The sequence below is a fragment of the Plectropomus leopardus genome, chromosome 13 (genome assembly GCF_008729295.1).
Source record: "Plectropomus leopardus isolate mb chromosome 13, YSFRI_Pleo_2.0, whole genome shotgun sequence".
Taxonomy (NCBI): domain Eukaryota; kingdom Metazoa; phylum Chordata; class Actinopteri; order Perciformes; family Serranidae; genus Plectropomus; species Plectropomus leopardus.
This window is the reverse complement of record NC_056475.1, coordinates 28,690,827-28,705,233: the sequence shown is the minus strand read 5'-3', so window position 1 is coordinate 28,705,233 and position 14,407 is coordinate 28,690,827. Positions and strand designations below refer to the sequence as shown.

The following is a 14,407-nucleotide window of genomic DNA, read 5'->3' as shown; positions in this document are numbered from 1 at the left end:
CCTTCTCCAGCTCCTCTTCATCCTCCTCCTCTTCCTCCTCAGAGAAATCCAGAGCCTTTTTGGAGAGAAGTGGGTGCCACTGCAGGCACTTGCGCTTGGGGCGCTTACCAGTGACCTCGCCTGCAACAGGTGGCTCCTTACCCCTTCCTCCACCCTTCATGGTACTACCGCACCTTAAAAACCAAAAGATTAGGCACACCATAAGAACATATACAAAACATGCACAATAAAAACATGCATCCTAATGTGCATATTTTAGTTATTTTTTATAATGGAAGCAGATACCTGCTGCCAAATTAGTTAGTGTTTAAGCCCGTCCAGTACTCCCTCACCATGAACCAGGCCCCACTGCTGAACTGCTCAACAAAATCACGGCTGTTTGACTTCATAGACTTAAAACTCATTTGTTTAGACTACACCTTGCTCCATTAAATAAAATAAAAAAAAATAATAAAAAATGATGTCCTCTCCTATTTTTTCTAAGTACAGCCATTAAAAGGAGTTCAGCATATGTAATGAACTTTGTTCTTCATGATTCCTGCAATTAGGTTGTATCAACGTCTAAATAAACTTACAGGGATAGTTCACTCAAAAATGAAATTTCAGTTCTTATTTCCTGACCCTCATGCCAATGGAAAGTCGGTCCTTAAAACACTGCCGGAGTTTCACAGGGGAAAGGCGTTTTACTCATCTCCCAAACAATTGAAGCAAATGGTAACCAAATATTAAAATTATTCATAATAAATCACAAATTGTCTCCATACTGCTTGTCCAAAGTTTCCAAGAGCTCATAGCATCTACATGCCAGTGTTTCCATGCTACCTAGAAGCCTCCCCACTCACAGTGGTTTTAATCAGACAAGGGACTTGTTGCTTGCTGCTAACTGTGTGTGGGGAGGCTTCCGGATAGCATGTAAACACTGACGTGCAGATACTGCAAGCGTGCATACGTTAACGCAGCTCCCACACTTAGAGCTACGGGCTACAACAAGGCCAAAAATACGTCACCAGTTATGATTTTCGAAACAACTTGGCACGTCGGAGCTTCAGGACACTTGGATTACTTTAGAAAAGCAGTTAGAAAAGGGGGGGTTAATCACTTATTCTTTGCCATGCAATTCCAGAGACCATAGAAAGCCATGGGAATTTCAACATAAAGGAGAATCTTAAAGATGACGATATATATTGATGTTTTCACTAAATATCATATAATAAATATCAATAATATTGGATCGTTGATCACTGAATCGATTTATCAATCAGATTGTATCGTTACTCCCGAAACACAACACATCAACATACAGATCCAGCAACACTGTTGCACCATCCACAATAAGTAATATTAAACATAAATAATGGTCATTAATGAAACGTCATTTTACTTCATCTTAAAATTACAACTCAGTTGTTCAGTGTAGCATTACACACACATTTTAATTTGTATATTTTGGACTTACATATTAGTTTTATAAATTGTATTGTAAGGCACAGTTTTATATTTTACGCACTTTATACAGTGTCCATATCATGATTTATATATTCACATATTCGTGCTAATATCTATTACGGTATTTCATTATATTTAGATTACACATTTACATACTTAGCATATTACAAATTTATTTTTTAAGATATTTAAATATTGTACAAACTGTTTTCTATTACTGTATTTCTGTTCTTACATTTATATTTTGACATACTTGTGCTTGCACTTATTTCTACTTGCGATAATTCTCCATGCTGGCATCAGAGTGACTGTAACGAACCACGATTTCCCCCTGGGGATTAATAAACTATTTCTGATTTTGATCATACTGAGGGAAATTCTAATTCTGCTGATCCTGAGATACAGATCTATAACTAATTCAGTCTAAATGTGCTTTTTAGTGCTGTCACAATTCTAAGAAATTACTAAAATTAGTTGATCTTTGAAAATTATTAATACCAAAATGGGGGCTGATCTCTGTCAAATTAAGGCTTTATAGAAGGTGGGCTTGATTTAAAAGTAACAGGCCCTTTCAACCTCCCAATTGCAGCTTCTGTCTATATTTGGTTTAATTTAACATAAGCAAGGGAGCAAGTGGAGAAGCCAAATTATGCCTCAACTGACCATTATTTCATTAGCCTTAATTTACTATGTTAATTTTCTCCCTCAACTTGCCTTGGAGGATCCCCCTTACTGCGAGACCCATGAGTAACATGAAACAGAGCTGCAAAGGATGGTCATTTATAGCAGACGGACTTAGTACTGACTTAGATTTAGAATTCGGCACTGCCCACTATTGAATCATGGTCTGCAAGGTTACTACAGAGCTGCACTGAATCACCAATGAGAAAGTCTCAATGGGGGGGCAAAGTAATCATTACAATCAAGCCCACTTCTAATTATCTTTATTCACGTTTTTCTACACACTTGAGCGCTCTTATTATGAAGGTGCAACAGGAGGTGAAGTTGCAGTCACCAGGATTTGTGACTGTTGGATAAAAATGTCAACATATGGGCATTTTTGACACTTCTAACACAAAAACAATACACGTGAAAAATACCGCTAACAAACACTATAAGCTGTGGAAGAAGGAGGAGAGTAACTACTGTTATCTTAGCACAATTGCAGAAATGAGGTTAAAATGACCAATGTAATGTTAAACTGAGCAGATTCTATTTTTGTGCTAAGTTTAGTGACGTTTTGAGTGGACAGAATAGATAACACTGTTTCACAAAGCTTTGATTGTGTAGGAGAAAAATCGAAATGTTTTACAAAAAATTTAAATACATTGGGAAAAATATCATGGGAATTAAAGATTTGCTTTTATGCAAGTTAGTGTCCACAAACTTAAAAGTAATACTTCAACCACATAATGACCATTTGTAAATCATTTAGTCATGCTGTGTTACCTTGAACTACCTTGAAGGCTGTGTTTTTCTCGCATGTCTCCAAAGAAATGGCAAACATATTGATTTATTGACTGATTTGGGACAGCCATTAATGACAGCCAAACTATCCCAAAATCCGTCTACAAACTCTCACACAACTCGTGCAGTATAATCTAAGTCTCATTTATTCAGTCATATTCTTTATACTTCCAAAACACATGCATTTAAAGAAAAAACAATCCCTTTATTGGAGTTTGGTTTTAAATAGTAAAAGCAAAAAAGCATCTTTTTTGGAAGAACTGAACACAACTAGATAAGTGAGACTTGGATTATACTGCATGATTTGTGTAAAAGTTTGTTATCGGATGTTTGATATAGTTACTGTGGGTTAACACGATCCCCCATCAATCAATAAATCAATGTGTATGCAATTTTCCATGGAGGAATGCGAGAAAAACAAAGTTTTCATACAAATTCAAGGCAACACAACATGACGAACCATTTACAAATGGTCATTTCGTGGATGAGGTATTCCTTTAAGACGAACATTTATACTTATTTGTCCTGCCATACTACATGAAAAGATGTTGATCTCAGCTGAAAGGCAATGAATGACATCTAGCAGTTTGCTAATGAGACCAGAGCAATGTAAACAGACCTAATCAAATTAAACCTAGAACTAGTTTTTCACAAAATCTGTCAGCTAGCATTGACACATCAATAATGTATCACTTGTGAAAATTTAGGTCATCCTCTGATGAAACCATAGACAGGATATTCAGAAAAAGTGCAACCTTTAACTACATTGACTATTGTATGTTAATTACTTTTATAAAGTAGTTCAAGAACACTGTTCCGGATCCAACTACATTGGATTTGGTGGTGTTTGGCTGGTGTTTTCATCAGACATCACTGAGTGGCAAACAGAGAATTTTTTTAAATTTGTATTTGTTGTTGCATCATCCACGCCACTGTCATTTTCACATCTGACAAATAGGCTTTATTACATTATGGGACAGTTAGCGTTAAGTGAAAAAAAAAAAATCTTAAAAAAAACTTACCTTTTGTTTTATTTTTCTGTAAAATGTTAATTCAGGGGTTTTGTTTGTTTTCTTCATTTTTTGGGGGGGTTTGTATGTTTAAGTCTCTGGCTTCTGGAACTTTTTATGACACTTTTTTTTTTTAATCTGGATAATTCAGTTTGTAATTGCAGAGTATGTTCATATGGCATGTTCATATAATGTACATGCCAGGCTGAAAACCCATGTGCCGGTCAGCCTTGTTTACTGTGGCCGTTTGTTTTTTCTTTTTTAAATGCTTCGGGGCTTCCCCTGGTAACCCCGTTTTAACGTCACAACATTTTGAATTGTGGGTTAGTCCCACAGGCAAAGTCTGCAGAAACGCAGACTTATGGAAAGTGTGAATAAAGGGCTCAAAAAGTCGGCGGGAGAGCCCTCAAGCACTTGACGATTTGACAGTGGGACAACCCTAAGCCCTCACACACTTTGCGGTAATGCACCTCAAAGTCAGTAAATTCATGAGTGTGGAGTTTGGGATTGGGCCTAAGAATTCAGACTGTCAAATAAAATGGTGGAGAGAGAATGTGGGGGACAAAGTATGGAGTGACACAGCTCAAGTCTTTGTCTTAACCTTGTTCTTTTAGTAAGAAAAGTGTTAATTCCTCCTTCTTTGGATAGTTTGAATTTCAGGAAAAATTCATAATCTCTGTTGTCAGTTGTGAAAAAATGTCAGTGGGAGGAAAGAAAACATCACAATGATTTGATCTGACAAAAGCATATGGACAAAATAGGCTTCTATTACTCATTGACCAATGGGAAACACAATCGTCTCTATCACTGTCCACTACAAGACACTAAAAGATCATTAATGGCCTCTGTGCTTTCTTAGAGTCCTCCTTGGCAAGTTTTTATTGTGAAAGAGATAAAAGGAACAAAGTCACAACAGACTGTGGTCAGTTAGCTGCATACCTTAAAAACTGCTGCAAGCGATCAAGTAAACAGTGATTTAGTAAAGTGATTTATAAATGAAATATTTCATTGATTCTGTCATGTCACCGCATTTTAGGAAAAAGTTACATAAATAATTTGGAGAACTGAAGGCTTCTTTGTAACTATTAAGGGAGCACTACAGTGCAATAATTGCATTTGCTCTATGGGCAGTGTGTCTTTGATCCTTGCACTCTCGAGGGTCTTATAATGGACTGAAGATGTGCTTGTTACATCATTCAGTATAATAATGACACAATATAACTACGGCCCCTCTCACATCAATACAATGTGTTCAACTTGAGGTCTCTAACAAAACCAAGAGAGGGTTGTAAAAAAATATGCACACTGTCCCAGCAATGCTTTCTTTATTAGCTACACATTTTAAAGGGATAGTTTAGTTTATTTTTATTGGGTTTGTATGGAATACTTATCCATAAGCAGCGTATTACATACAGCAGATGTGAGTCGGCACACCCCCAGTTTGGAGAAGCAGGCTGGAGTCTGACATGGAAGCTAATCTACTGCTGTGGAGGGGTCAACAACAAAATGTAATTTAGCCAACTAAAGAAGTCTCACTTCAACAAATGATATCAGTTTAACTGTATGTTATAGTGAAGGTATTTTCACTGCTTCACCTAAATATCAGACGGTGATTTCCAACAAGGAAATGAAGCTGTTATTATGTTCTCTTCAAAGCCAGACTCCATTGAGAAAAATAGTGATTTAACAGTGCTGAACACAGGAGCTGCTGGTCTGCCGCTGCCTTTATCACTTAGTTTGTTTGTTATTGTGCGACTGTGGCTTTTAATAGGGTTGGTTTAGATTCACCAAAGTCACACAATAACACAAACTAACTGATTGAGGCAGCAGCAGACCAGCAGCTCCTGTGTTCAGCAAGCTAAAATTACTGTTTTTCTCAATAAAATATGGTGGAGCGTAGATGGGGAACTAAAGCTGTGAACAGCTTCCGTGTTGAAACAGGCTGTCCAATGGAAAGCGGTGAAAATCCTCTCAATACAGCATACACTCAAACTGATTTAGACCTTTTTATGTGGGATGTTTTTGGGTGGCTATAATATGTTTTGTTGCTGACCCCTCCACAGAAGTACACTGCTTAGCTATCATGTTGGACTCCTGTCTGCTTCTTCAAACTTGGGGTGTGCCGACTGACATCTACTGTATGTAATACACTAACTATGGGTAAGTACCCCACACAACCCCACTTAAAAATCTGAACCATCCCTTTAACCCTTTGAAGCCTGGATCGACATCAGTTTTCATGTGCTGCGCTCAGATGCCTTTCTCAAGCTATTTGACCATTTAAAATCTGAGCAAAGTGACTTGTTTTGTTTTCTTTCTAAATGAGGAGAAAGGTAACACCTGCACACTCACTCCACGCCACACGTCTATTCAACACGTTTCAATCCTACTCGGATCTTAATTCTTCTTTTTTAACCTGACAAAGACCCAAGTAGGATTGAAATGTCTTGAATAAACTTGTGTGGCATGGAGTAAATGTGCAGGTGTTACCTTTTTCCTCATGTAATCTGTTTTTCAATAGCCTTGCACCTATGTGATGAGTTTAACTACTCTCAATGACCAACTTGGCAAGAAATGTCCCACATTGCAGGAAATTAGTGAAAGGTGATGAGAAAATTACCCAACAATTTGATTTAAAAAAGAGGGGATGATGATTATTAGAAAACATAATTAGAAATATAATTTAATGATAATAATAATTTATTTTTTATAAATATAATTTAAAATAATAACAAAATTAAATTTAAAAATCTGTTACAGAAAACAATAAAAAATAATTAAAATCAAATTAAAACATATTTATTTTAAGTGTTTTAAGGTCATTTTCTTTCTTTCTTTTTTTTTTTTTTTAAAAAAAAACAACTACTTTTTTCGCTTACTTTTAAGTATTCCTCTTGTAACTTTCATATTACATTTTTGCAAATTTTTGGGCCATGTTTTGTTAAGCTGCTACTTGCCTTCTCCCCATGTTTTTGAAAGGAATCAGGTGTTTTAAAGGGTTAATGTTCTGCACATAAACAGATCAGCTGAATTAACGAACATTATTAAGCATCTCTGTATATTTTCCTTTGGCGGTTTGTATTTTTCAACATGTTTTCACTTGTTCTGGATGTTCACTTAACATGACACAAATGAAATTAGCAATCAATGAATGAATGATCCCATGTATTCCTCTGGACATCACCCAGACGTGATGCCAGTGTATGTATTTATGAATGTTGAGTGGAAAAAACAAGGGGATACTTACTGAAGAAAAAACTATGGGAATGCTGTATGAGTGATGAAGATGAATCTGCCACAGCCTTTGTCATGCAATGACGGTGACCTATAAAATACAAGACACTGCTCTCAGTCATGCGTTACACTGTCATCTCTGCAACAATTTTCCAACAACGTGAGCTCGGGCTGCAGGAGAGAGAGAGAGAAAAAATGCGTGCAAATCAACTTTAATAGAGCATTTAGTGATTGACACCGTATAGCACGAGACCTCGTCAGCTTCAAAGTACGGTGGGACATTTTGTCTGATCTGATTACTGATCACTTCAATCGCGCAGTCGATCCGCCCTTGTGGCCAAAACCAAAACATGTAGGCCAAAAACCCTGCGACCACTGGATGCATTTCATACAACGTTACACAGCCTAAATTAAGCAGTTACAGTGAGCATGTTGCTGCGCAGAGGTTTAAACGTTAGTTCAGGTAAAACTGCTGATGCCCGATCGGACTGTCTGTCTCGGGAGTGAAGTCTTGAGCTACTGTATCGAGCTTCTCACGCACAATAACAGCACAAAATGTGTGAGGCATGCAAATAAACGACCCGATTGCCTACCTAATGTGCTCCCACCTCTAGGCACACATTTTCATCTCCGTGCAAAATGTCGATCTGAGCCCTGACAAGACAGACAAGCCGAATGAGAGTCCATCTTGCTTTGGTTTGGAGGAGAAACCCCAAGTACAGTACAGTAGTGGGGATATTTCACTCCTGTCAAACTCTCCGATGACAATGTCGTCGAAATGTCTCCCCACTCCGAGGAAAAAAACATCCACAATGATTAATTAAACTGGGGATTTTCTGTCCAGGCACATGCATCTGTGGACAATGTTTTGCTGGGCAGTGGCTCCATTTCCTAGCACTGTTACTAGGAATAAAAGTAGCTAGTTAGCTTGCTAGCTCCACAGCCTGCTAACTGGACGTGTCACGGTTTTAACATGCAATGGTTTCCGAAACACTATTAGCTTCTTGAACAGCTGCTGGTAAAACTCGCGGACTAAACTGTTAGCGAAATAGTTGTTTGCGCAGTTGCAACTGTTCGTTGACATACAACGAGGCTGTATTTGATGCGGATAGGAAGAGAGAGGAGGAGGGGGGAGGCAAGTCATACCACCTCACTGTGAAACAGTTGCTTTGCCATTTATTTTACACGGCGATGTCAAACAGGAGTGAGGAAATATTTAGCGTCAAGCGACACACTAACAGTGACAACTGTGTATGGTTTACATCGTCGCTTATCAATGAAATGTCGATGGGAAACAAACAAATTGAGAAGGAAAAGCCAGCAGGCGGACATCATGTCCAAAGCAGCGATAATAACAATTTTTCAGAGTGACTGACTGAGAGGTTGAAAAAATAGCGACCGGGTTTTAACTGAAAATCAATCAAAGCACAAGTTCTCTGTCATGAGCGCCTCATTAATGTGTCGACATACCTCTAATATCCTGCTCAAGAAGCGGGGGGGAGCTCTCATCATTGGTGCCGTCCACCTTTTTAACTTATTGACACATCATAACAGTTCAGCACTGGCTGTACTCAACACAGCTGTGTCAAGCCCGTCCACACACATGCGCACACCGGAAGCACGGCGATTTCTCACCAAAATAAAAAAAAAAAAAACGTTTGCAAATAGGTTCCTCTTTTACTCTCGGGTAAACATATGCCCATTAAATGAGTATGAACGGATTCAGATTTGATCCAAGCCGGAAGGTGATGCTTGTCGCAATAAAATCTTGTCCTATACATTGTATCAGGAGCCCTAAATGTATTTTAAAGCATCATATACATAGTGTTGTTTAACCTAGCTTATTTAACCCTTTAAAACTTCACAAAACACAGCCCAAAATTTGAAATAAATAAGTTTAAAAATTACAAAAAAAATACCTGAAAGTAAGCATAAAAAAAGACCCCAAAAGGGCTAAAAAAAATTAAAAAGAATAAAACTTAAACTTATACTTTTATTTTCTGTAACATCCTTTTAAATATAAAATTAAAATAATAATAAGTATAATTTTCTGGAATTTTAATTTTTTTGATATTTGATATTGCACACAGTTCAAGAAAACCGATGTCAATCCAGCTTTCTAGAGGTTAAATTACAAAATAAATGTGATTGTCATAATCAGTTACTGAAAAAAAAATTAAACTACAGTTACCTATCAAAATGTTGGTGATTACGAAGTGGTTACATATATATATATATATATATATATATATATATATATATATATATATATATATATATATATATAGATAGATAGATAGATAGATATAGATATATTACACTTCTATTACATTTCAAAAGTACATCCCAAACAAATATGCATAAGCAAACGTTGGCTAAGCCTGGTGTTGAAATTATTTAGGCAAGGCCCTTCAACAGAAGGCAATTCATGCTTTACATAAGACATAAAAAACACTAAGTTAAAATGAATGAATAAAAACAACACAAGGCAAAATATACATTTAAATAAGCGTAAAATAAAATACAAACTTAAAATAGGTAAAAATACCGACAGATATTAAGGGTATCAATACTAGCAAATGTAACAAATAACAAAACATCTTTGTTAAAAAAAAAGTAAAAAAATGCTGGCGTCCTGACATCCCATCCACAGACCACCCAGTGGACTATAGCTTTTAAGCCCATTATAAGGTACAGGGTAGATTCATTTTTTAAATACAGTATAAGAATGAAATGTTGTCCTTGATCCTGCTACATCTTTTGGAGTTGAAGAGACAAGAGACCCGAGACCAGCGCAGTGCTGAAATAATAGCCTACTACCTGGCCCATCTTGGTCACGGGCAGATATTGAGACAAAAAATTCCTGGGCACCAATATACAAAGCCCCACCACCTCTCCTACACAGGAGCAAAACACACAGACTGTGGGGTGGTGTTGCGTCTAATTTTTTCTTTCTTTTCTTCTGCATCTCTTTGTTGTCTTTTTGGTTGTTGTGTCTCGGGCCAGCAGTTGTTCAGTCCATCGGGACTTGGCTAGAGAACTGAGGGTCGAACAGACCAAGTGTGGACTGGTAGCTGGAGAGTTGTCAGCTGGGCACTGCCGAGGTGCCCTTGAACAAGGCACTGAACCCCCATCTGTTTGTAGCACCTGTCTATGGGCAGCCCCCTCACTCTGACATCTCTCCACTGAATGCCTGTTTCTAGGTCCTGTTTGTGCATGTATGTGAATTTCAGGCCTGTGCGTAAGCTAACATGTAAGTACCATTAAGCTTTAATTACAAGCCCAGGCCATTATTTGCTTAAATCCCCAAACAACAAGCTTATATTTGGGACAGGCGTTTATCTATCTTTTCACATAAAACTTGCTCAGCAAAGATGGAAATACAATTGAATTATTTAATTTAACTTTCGAGACCAGAATTGTCTTTATTTTCTTTAAAAATGTGGTAAGAAGGTAATAAACAACATAAAAAGAAATGTGCCAAATGTTAGCAATACATCTGTGAAAAATACAATAATCTTAAAATGTGTCCAGAAAAGTTTAATAAAAAAAGAGAAAGTGAAAATAACTCTGTAAAATAATTGTAAATATATAATTATGAATATAGTTCTTTGAACGTCTTATACATCTAGTTATCTATTTTTTGCATCTTTCTTGTTTACTATGCTGATAATACCTTCTTCTCTGATGCTCATGTTTTAGTAAAATTAATTGATGATTGAATTGTGGAGAATCTAAACGAGCTAACCATGTGTGTAGCATGTCCATATGCCCATTTAAACATATATACACATAACATATGAATGATCTAAACAGCTAACTAACCTCTAGTACTGTAGGTAGTCAACAACCCAGTTTCATACATCCAAAGAACTTCTATAAAAATGAACTGCATGGCAACCAGACCAGACTTCTCATTGAGTCGGGCCTTTATTTGTGAAAATGTGTTGTCACACTCGGCTAGTAAAAGGAACTAGGAGTTTAACTGGGACTAGGCTTTTATTTGAAGTTTTCTGGTAACAACAGGGAAAAAAAATTTGAAATTGAAAATGAAAAAATGTAATTTCCCTTCAGAGATGAATGATGTCATCTTCTTTGTGGTTGTTTTATGTCTCTTTGCAATTCCTTTTCCTCTCTTTGGTCTCTTATTGTCTCTTTCTGTGGTCTTTTTGAGTCTCATTATGATCAGTTTGAGTGAATTTGAGAGACATTTTGTAGGTGAATGCCAGTGGGCCCCTGACACATTGAGCCCCTGGCCTGTACCCTCTAGGCCCATTCAATAATCTATTCATAGACCTGGTTGATGCTGTATCTGGGTTGGAAATTAACTTTTTTTGTCCACCTGCCACTGTGGCTACCAAATTCCAAAATCTACCAGCTGCTCAATAGATTACCATTGTTTTTGTGGGTGGTAGATGAAGCAAAACTAGCAGCCATTTGCATATTTTACCAGCATTTGGCTGGTGGCTGGTGCTAATTTCTAATCCTGTACAGTATCCTAATTAAGTGGAGCAAATTTGCAATTTAAGTCAAATGACATGCTGTAAATCTAGGGCTCTGAGGTCTAGTAAATAGCCCAATTTTGCTGCACACTGTATGTACCTGTTAAAATGTAGCCTATTTTAGGAAAATATTACACACACTGGCATGCTAGGCCAGTTATAGGCATGGGTACGCAACGTACCCCAAATGTTCTGCCTGCCACACTAACACCAAACATAGGCCTTTAGCTCCAAAAAATTCTCACTTTAAATGGTTATCATCACAAAAGCAGGGATACTCAACTTTGCTTGGGGGCCACTTTTGCGAAATGACAGGAGGCCAGGGGCCAGTAGCAGCAGCATACATGTTTCTAGGATTTTAGGACATTCCTAGAATTTTGGGACAACTCTAGGACTTAGAACATTTTAAAGATTTTAGGACTTTTAGCACGTTTCTAGAATTATAGCACATTTCAAGGGTTTACAAGATGTTTCTAGGATTTTCGGTCATTTGTACCATTTAGGGCTTAGCTAGGACCTATGCCGGGGAACGCAGGGGATCTTCCACTTGCACTTTTTGCTGATAAACAAGCTCTATTTTAATGCTGTTTTATGCACTCTGGCGCTGTGTGTATACTAAAAGTACTAAATCAATCCCCAGTATGAATCACTTCATTTTTAATATGAATTAGAAAATGGTTGGGGGGCCACCTGGCACCCTTTCAGGGGTCAAATTTGGCCTGCAGGCCCTACGTTAAATATCATGGTGCATGAAAAAGCACAAAATTGAGCTTGTTTATCACAAACATTTTCTCTGGGGGAAGATTCCCCCACACCCCCATACTGAGGTCAGGCCTAATCCCCAAACGTCCTCAGACTCTAAAAACCCAGTTGGCAGTTAATGTTCCAACAAAACTGAATACTACTGAACTGAAACTGAATACTGAATACTCCAAACTGAATAAAAAAATGTTTTTTTATGTTTATAGAGAATGTTAGCCTAACTTTAAGAAGAACATTCTGGTAGCTTAAAAAAAACTTGCTGCTGAAAACATTACTAAAACACTGCACAGGTTGCATTGCACTATTCTCAGAAGGTTTCGAGAACCAAAAATTGCTAGTTGAGAGAAGACGCTCATTTCGCTTTATTAGGTATACAGTCCTTAAGAATAACTCATACTACCAACCAACATCTCTTACTTCCGACCCATCCCCCCTTATTCAAAGTCGTCTAGAACCGGGCCTAATGGCACGAAATATTTACACGAAATACTATCTGCATCCATCAACTATTCAAATCAATACTTTTATTTTCATAAAGTAAACCGGAAGTGGTCGTTGTTATTCTGCGTGCTTTGACGGCGGTACAGAAACGCAGCACTTCACGAGATGATGAATGTTACTGTCGGCGAAGGCGACACATTAAACGACCCCGACCCACCAAAGTGACACCATAACTCGTTAAATCTGACACAAATACACACTTGTTCAGTCATATAATGCTATAGAAACCACTTTCGTTTTCCTCGATGTGGGAGAAAATTCTCATCTCAGCTATATCCCTCCCCTCCCCCGGTTTGCAAAGTGCTCCTACCCAGACTGGCCTGTACTTGCTAACAACATCCCTGACTTAACTTTACCTCACAGCACTGTTCCCTGACAAAGCTCACCGAAAATGTGCCGGCTCAATCTGAAAACACCGAAAACGATTTCCTAAACGTTAGTTACAGTCTATCTCAGTTTACGGACTTGTTTCCTGGGTGTTTGTGTGCGTGATAACTGATAAAAAATTGTTACAGAAATGAATACCGGCGGTTTAAGTGTACATACCTGTCAGCAGCTGTGTAGTAAACGTGTAGCTATTCGCTTAAATCTTCTTTTAAAAGCTTTGGTCGTGAAATTATCAACAGTTTTGCAGCATACTGTACGCATTGAAAATACCACCCAGTCACATGTACTGCTGTCTGTGATTGGACGCTCGTTTTGATGGACAGTTGGATTTAACCAATGATAGGCGGCGTTATATTCTAGTGTTTTGAGATTAGTGTAACGTCCTCAAATATAATGTTCAGGACATGTGTGCTGGATTCAGGCCTAAATATTATAACATAATGACAATATCAGCTAATTTCCGCGGTATTCAGTGGAACTACACTGACCTGCTGGGGTTTCATGTATTTTTAATCCCCTAAAAAAATGCTACTACAGCCTGTCTAATCTTTTGGAAGAGTAATGCTTTCACTTAACCCCTTGAAACCTGAAAAGACAGCACTTTTCTCGTGCTGCATTTGAGTGCCTTTCACAGCTTTGAACCCTGAGCAACCCTGGTTTGATTTCTTTCAAAAACACGGGAAAACAAGGCAAAGAGCACTTTTGCAAGAAATGTCCCAGATATTTTAAAGCTAGTAAAAAAATATCCAGAGAGTAATTTTTAAACTTATCATTATCATATATATATATATATATATATATATATATATATTATATTATATTTTTATATATCAGTTTTTGAGGGAGGTCATTTCCTTAAAAAAAAAAAAACAACTTTTGTTTTTATTTCATTTTTTATTTATTTAGCTAGCTAATTTTCAGCAATCTACTTTTTACTAATTTGCTAATTTTAAGATAATTTCTCCTGAAGTTGCTCATTGCCTTTCTCTCATGTCTTTGAAAGATATCCAAACAATTTGCCCAGGTTTCTAAGGCTTTAGAGACAGAAAAAAGGCCCATATTTCTGAACTGACAAGGTTATCTCAGAATTATGAGGAA

The 14,407-nt window shown here is 37.4% G+C and overlaps 1 protein-coding gene across 5 annotated transcripts in view; it reads right to left on the bottom strand.

Moving 5' to 3' along the window:
- The window catches only part of LOC121952329 (HMG box transcription factor BBX), a 32,872-nt gene extending 19,315 nt beyond the window's left edge, over positions 1-13,557 (bottom strand). For 4 of the 5 annotated variants that reach the window (XM_042498927.1, XM_042498929.1, XM_042498932.1 and 1 more), the window contains exons 1-3: positions 8,628-8,713; positions 7,171-7,248; positions 2-173 (exon numbers count right to left, since the gene is read on the bottom strand). In XM_042498927.1, coding sequence (XP_042354861.1) covers positions 2-160 — 159 coding nt within the window. In that variant the 5' untranslated portion in view covers positions 161-173; positions 7,171-7,248; positions 8,628-8,713. Of the gene's footprint in view, position 1; positions 174-7,170; positions 7,249-8,627; positions 8,714-13,468 lie in introns of those variants that run through there. The other variant, XM_042498928.1, reaches the window with a different exon arrangement.
- Between the last annotated feature and the right edge of the window lie 850 nt (positions 13,558-14,407).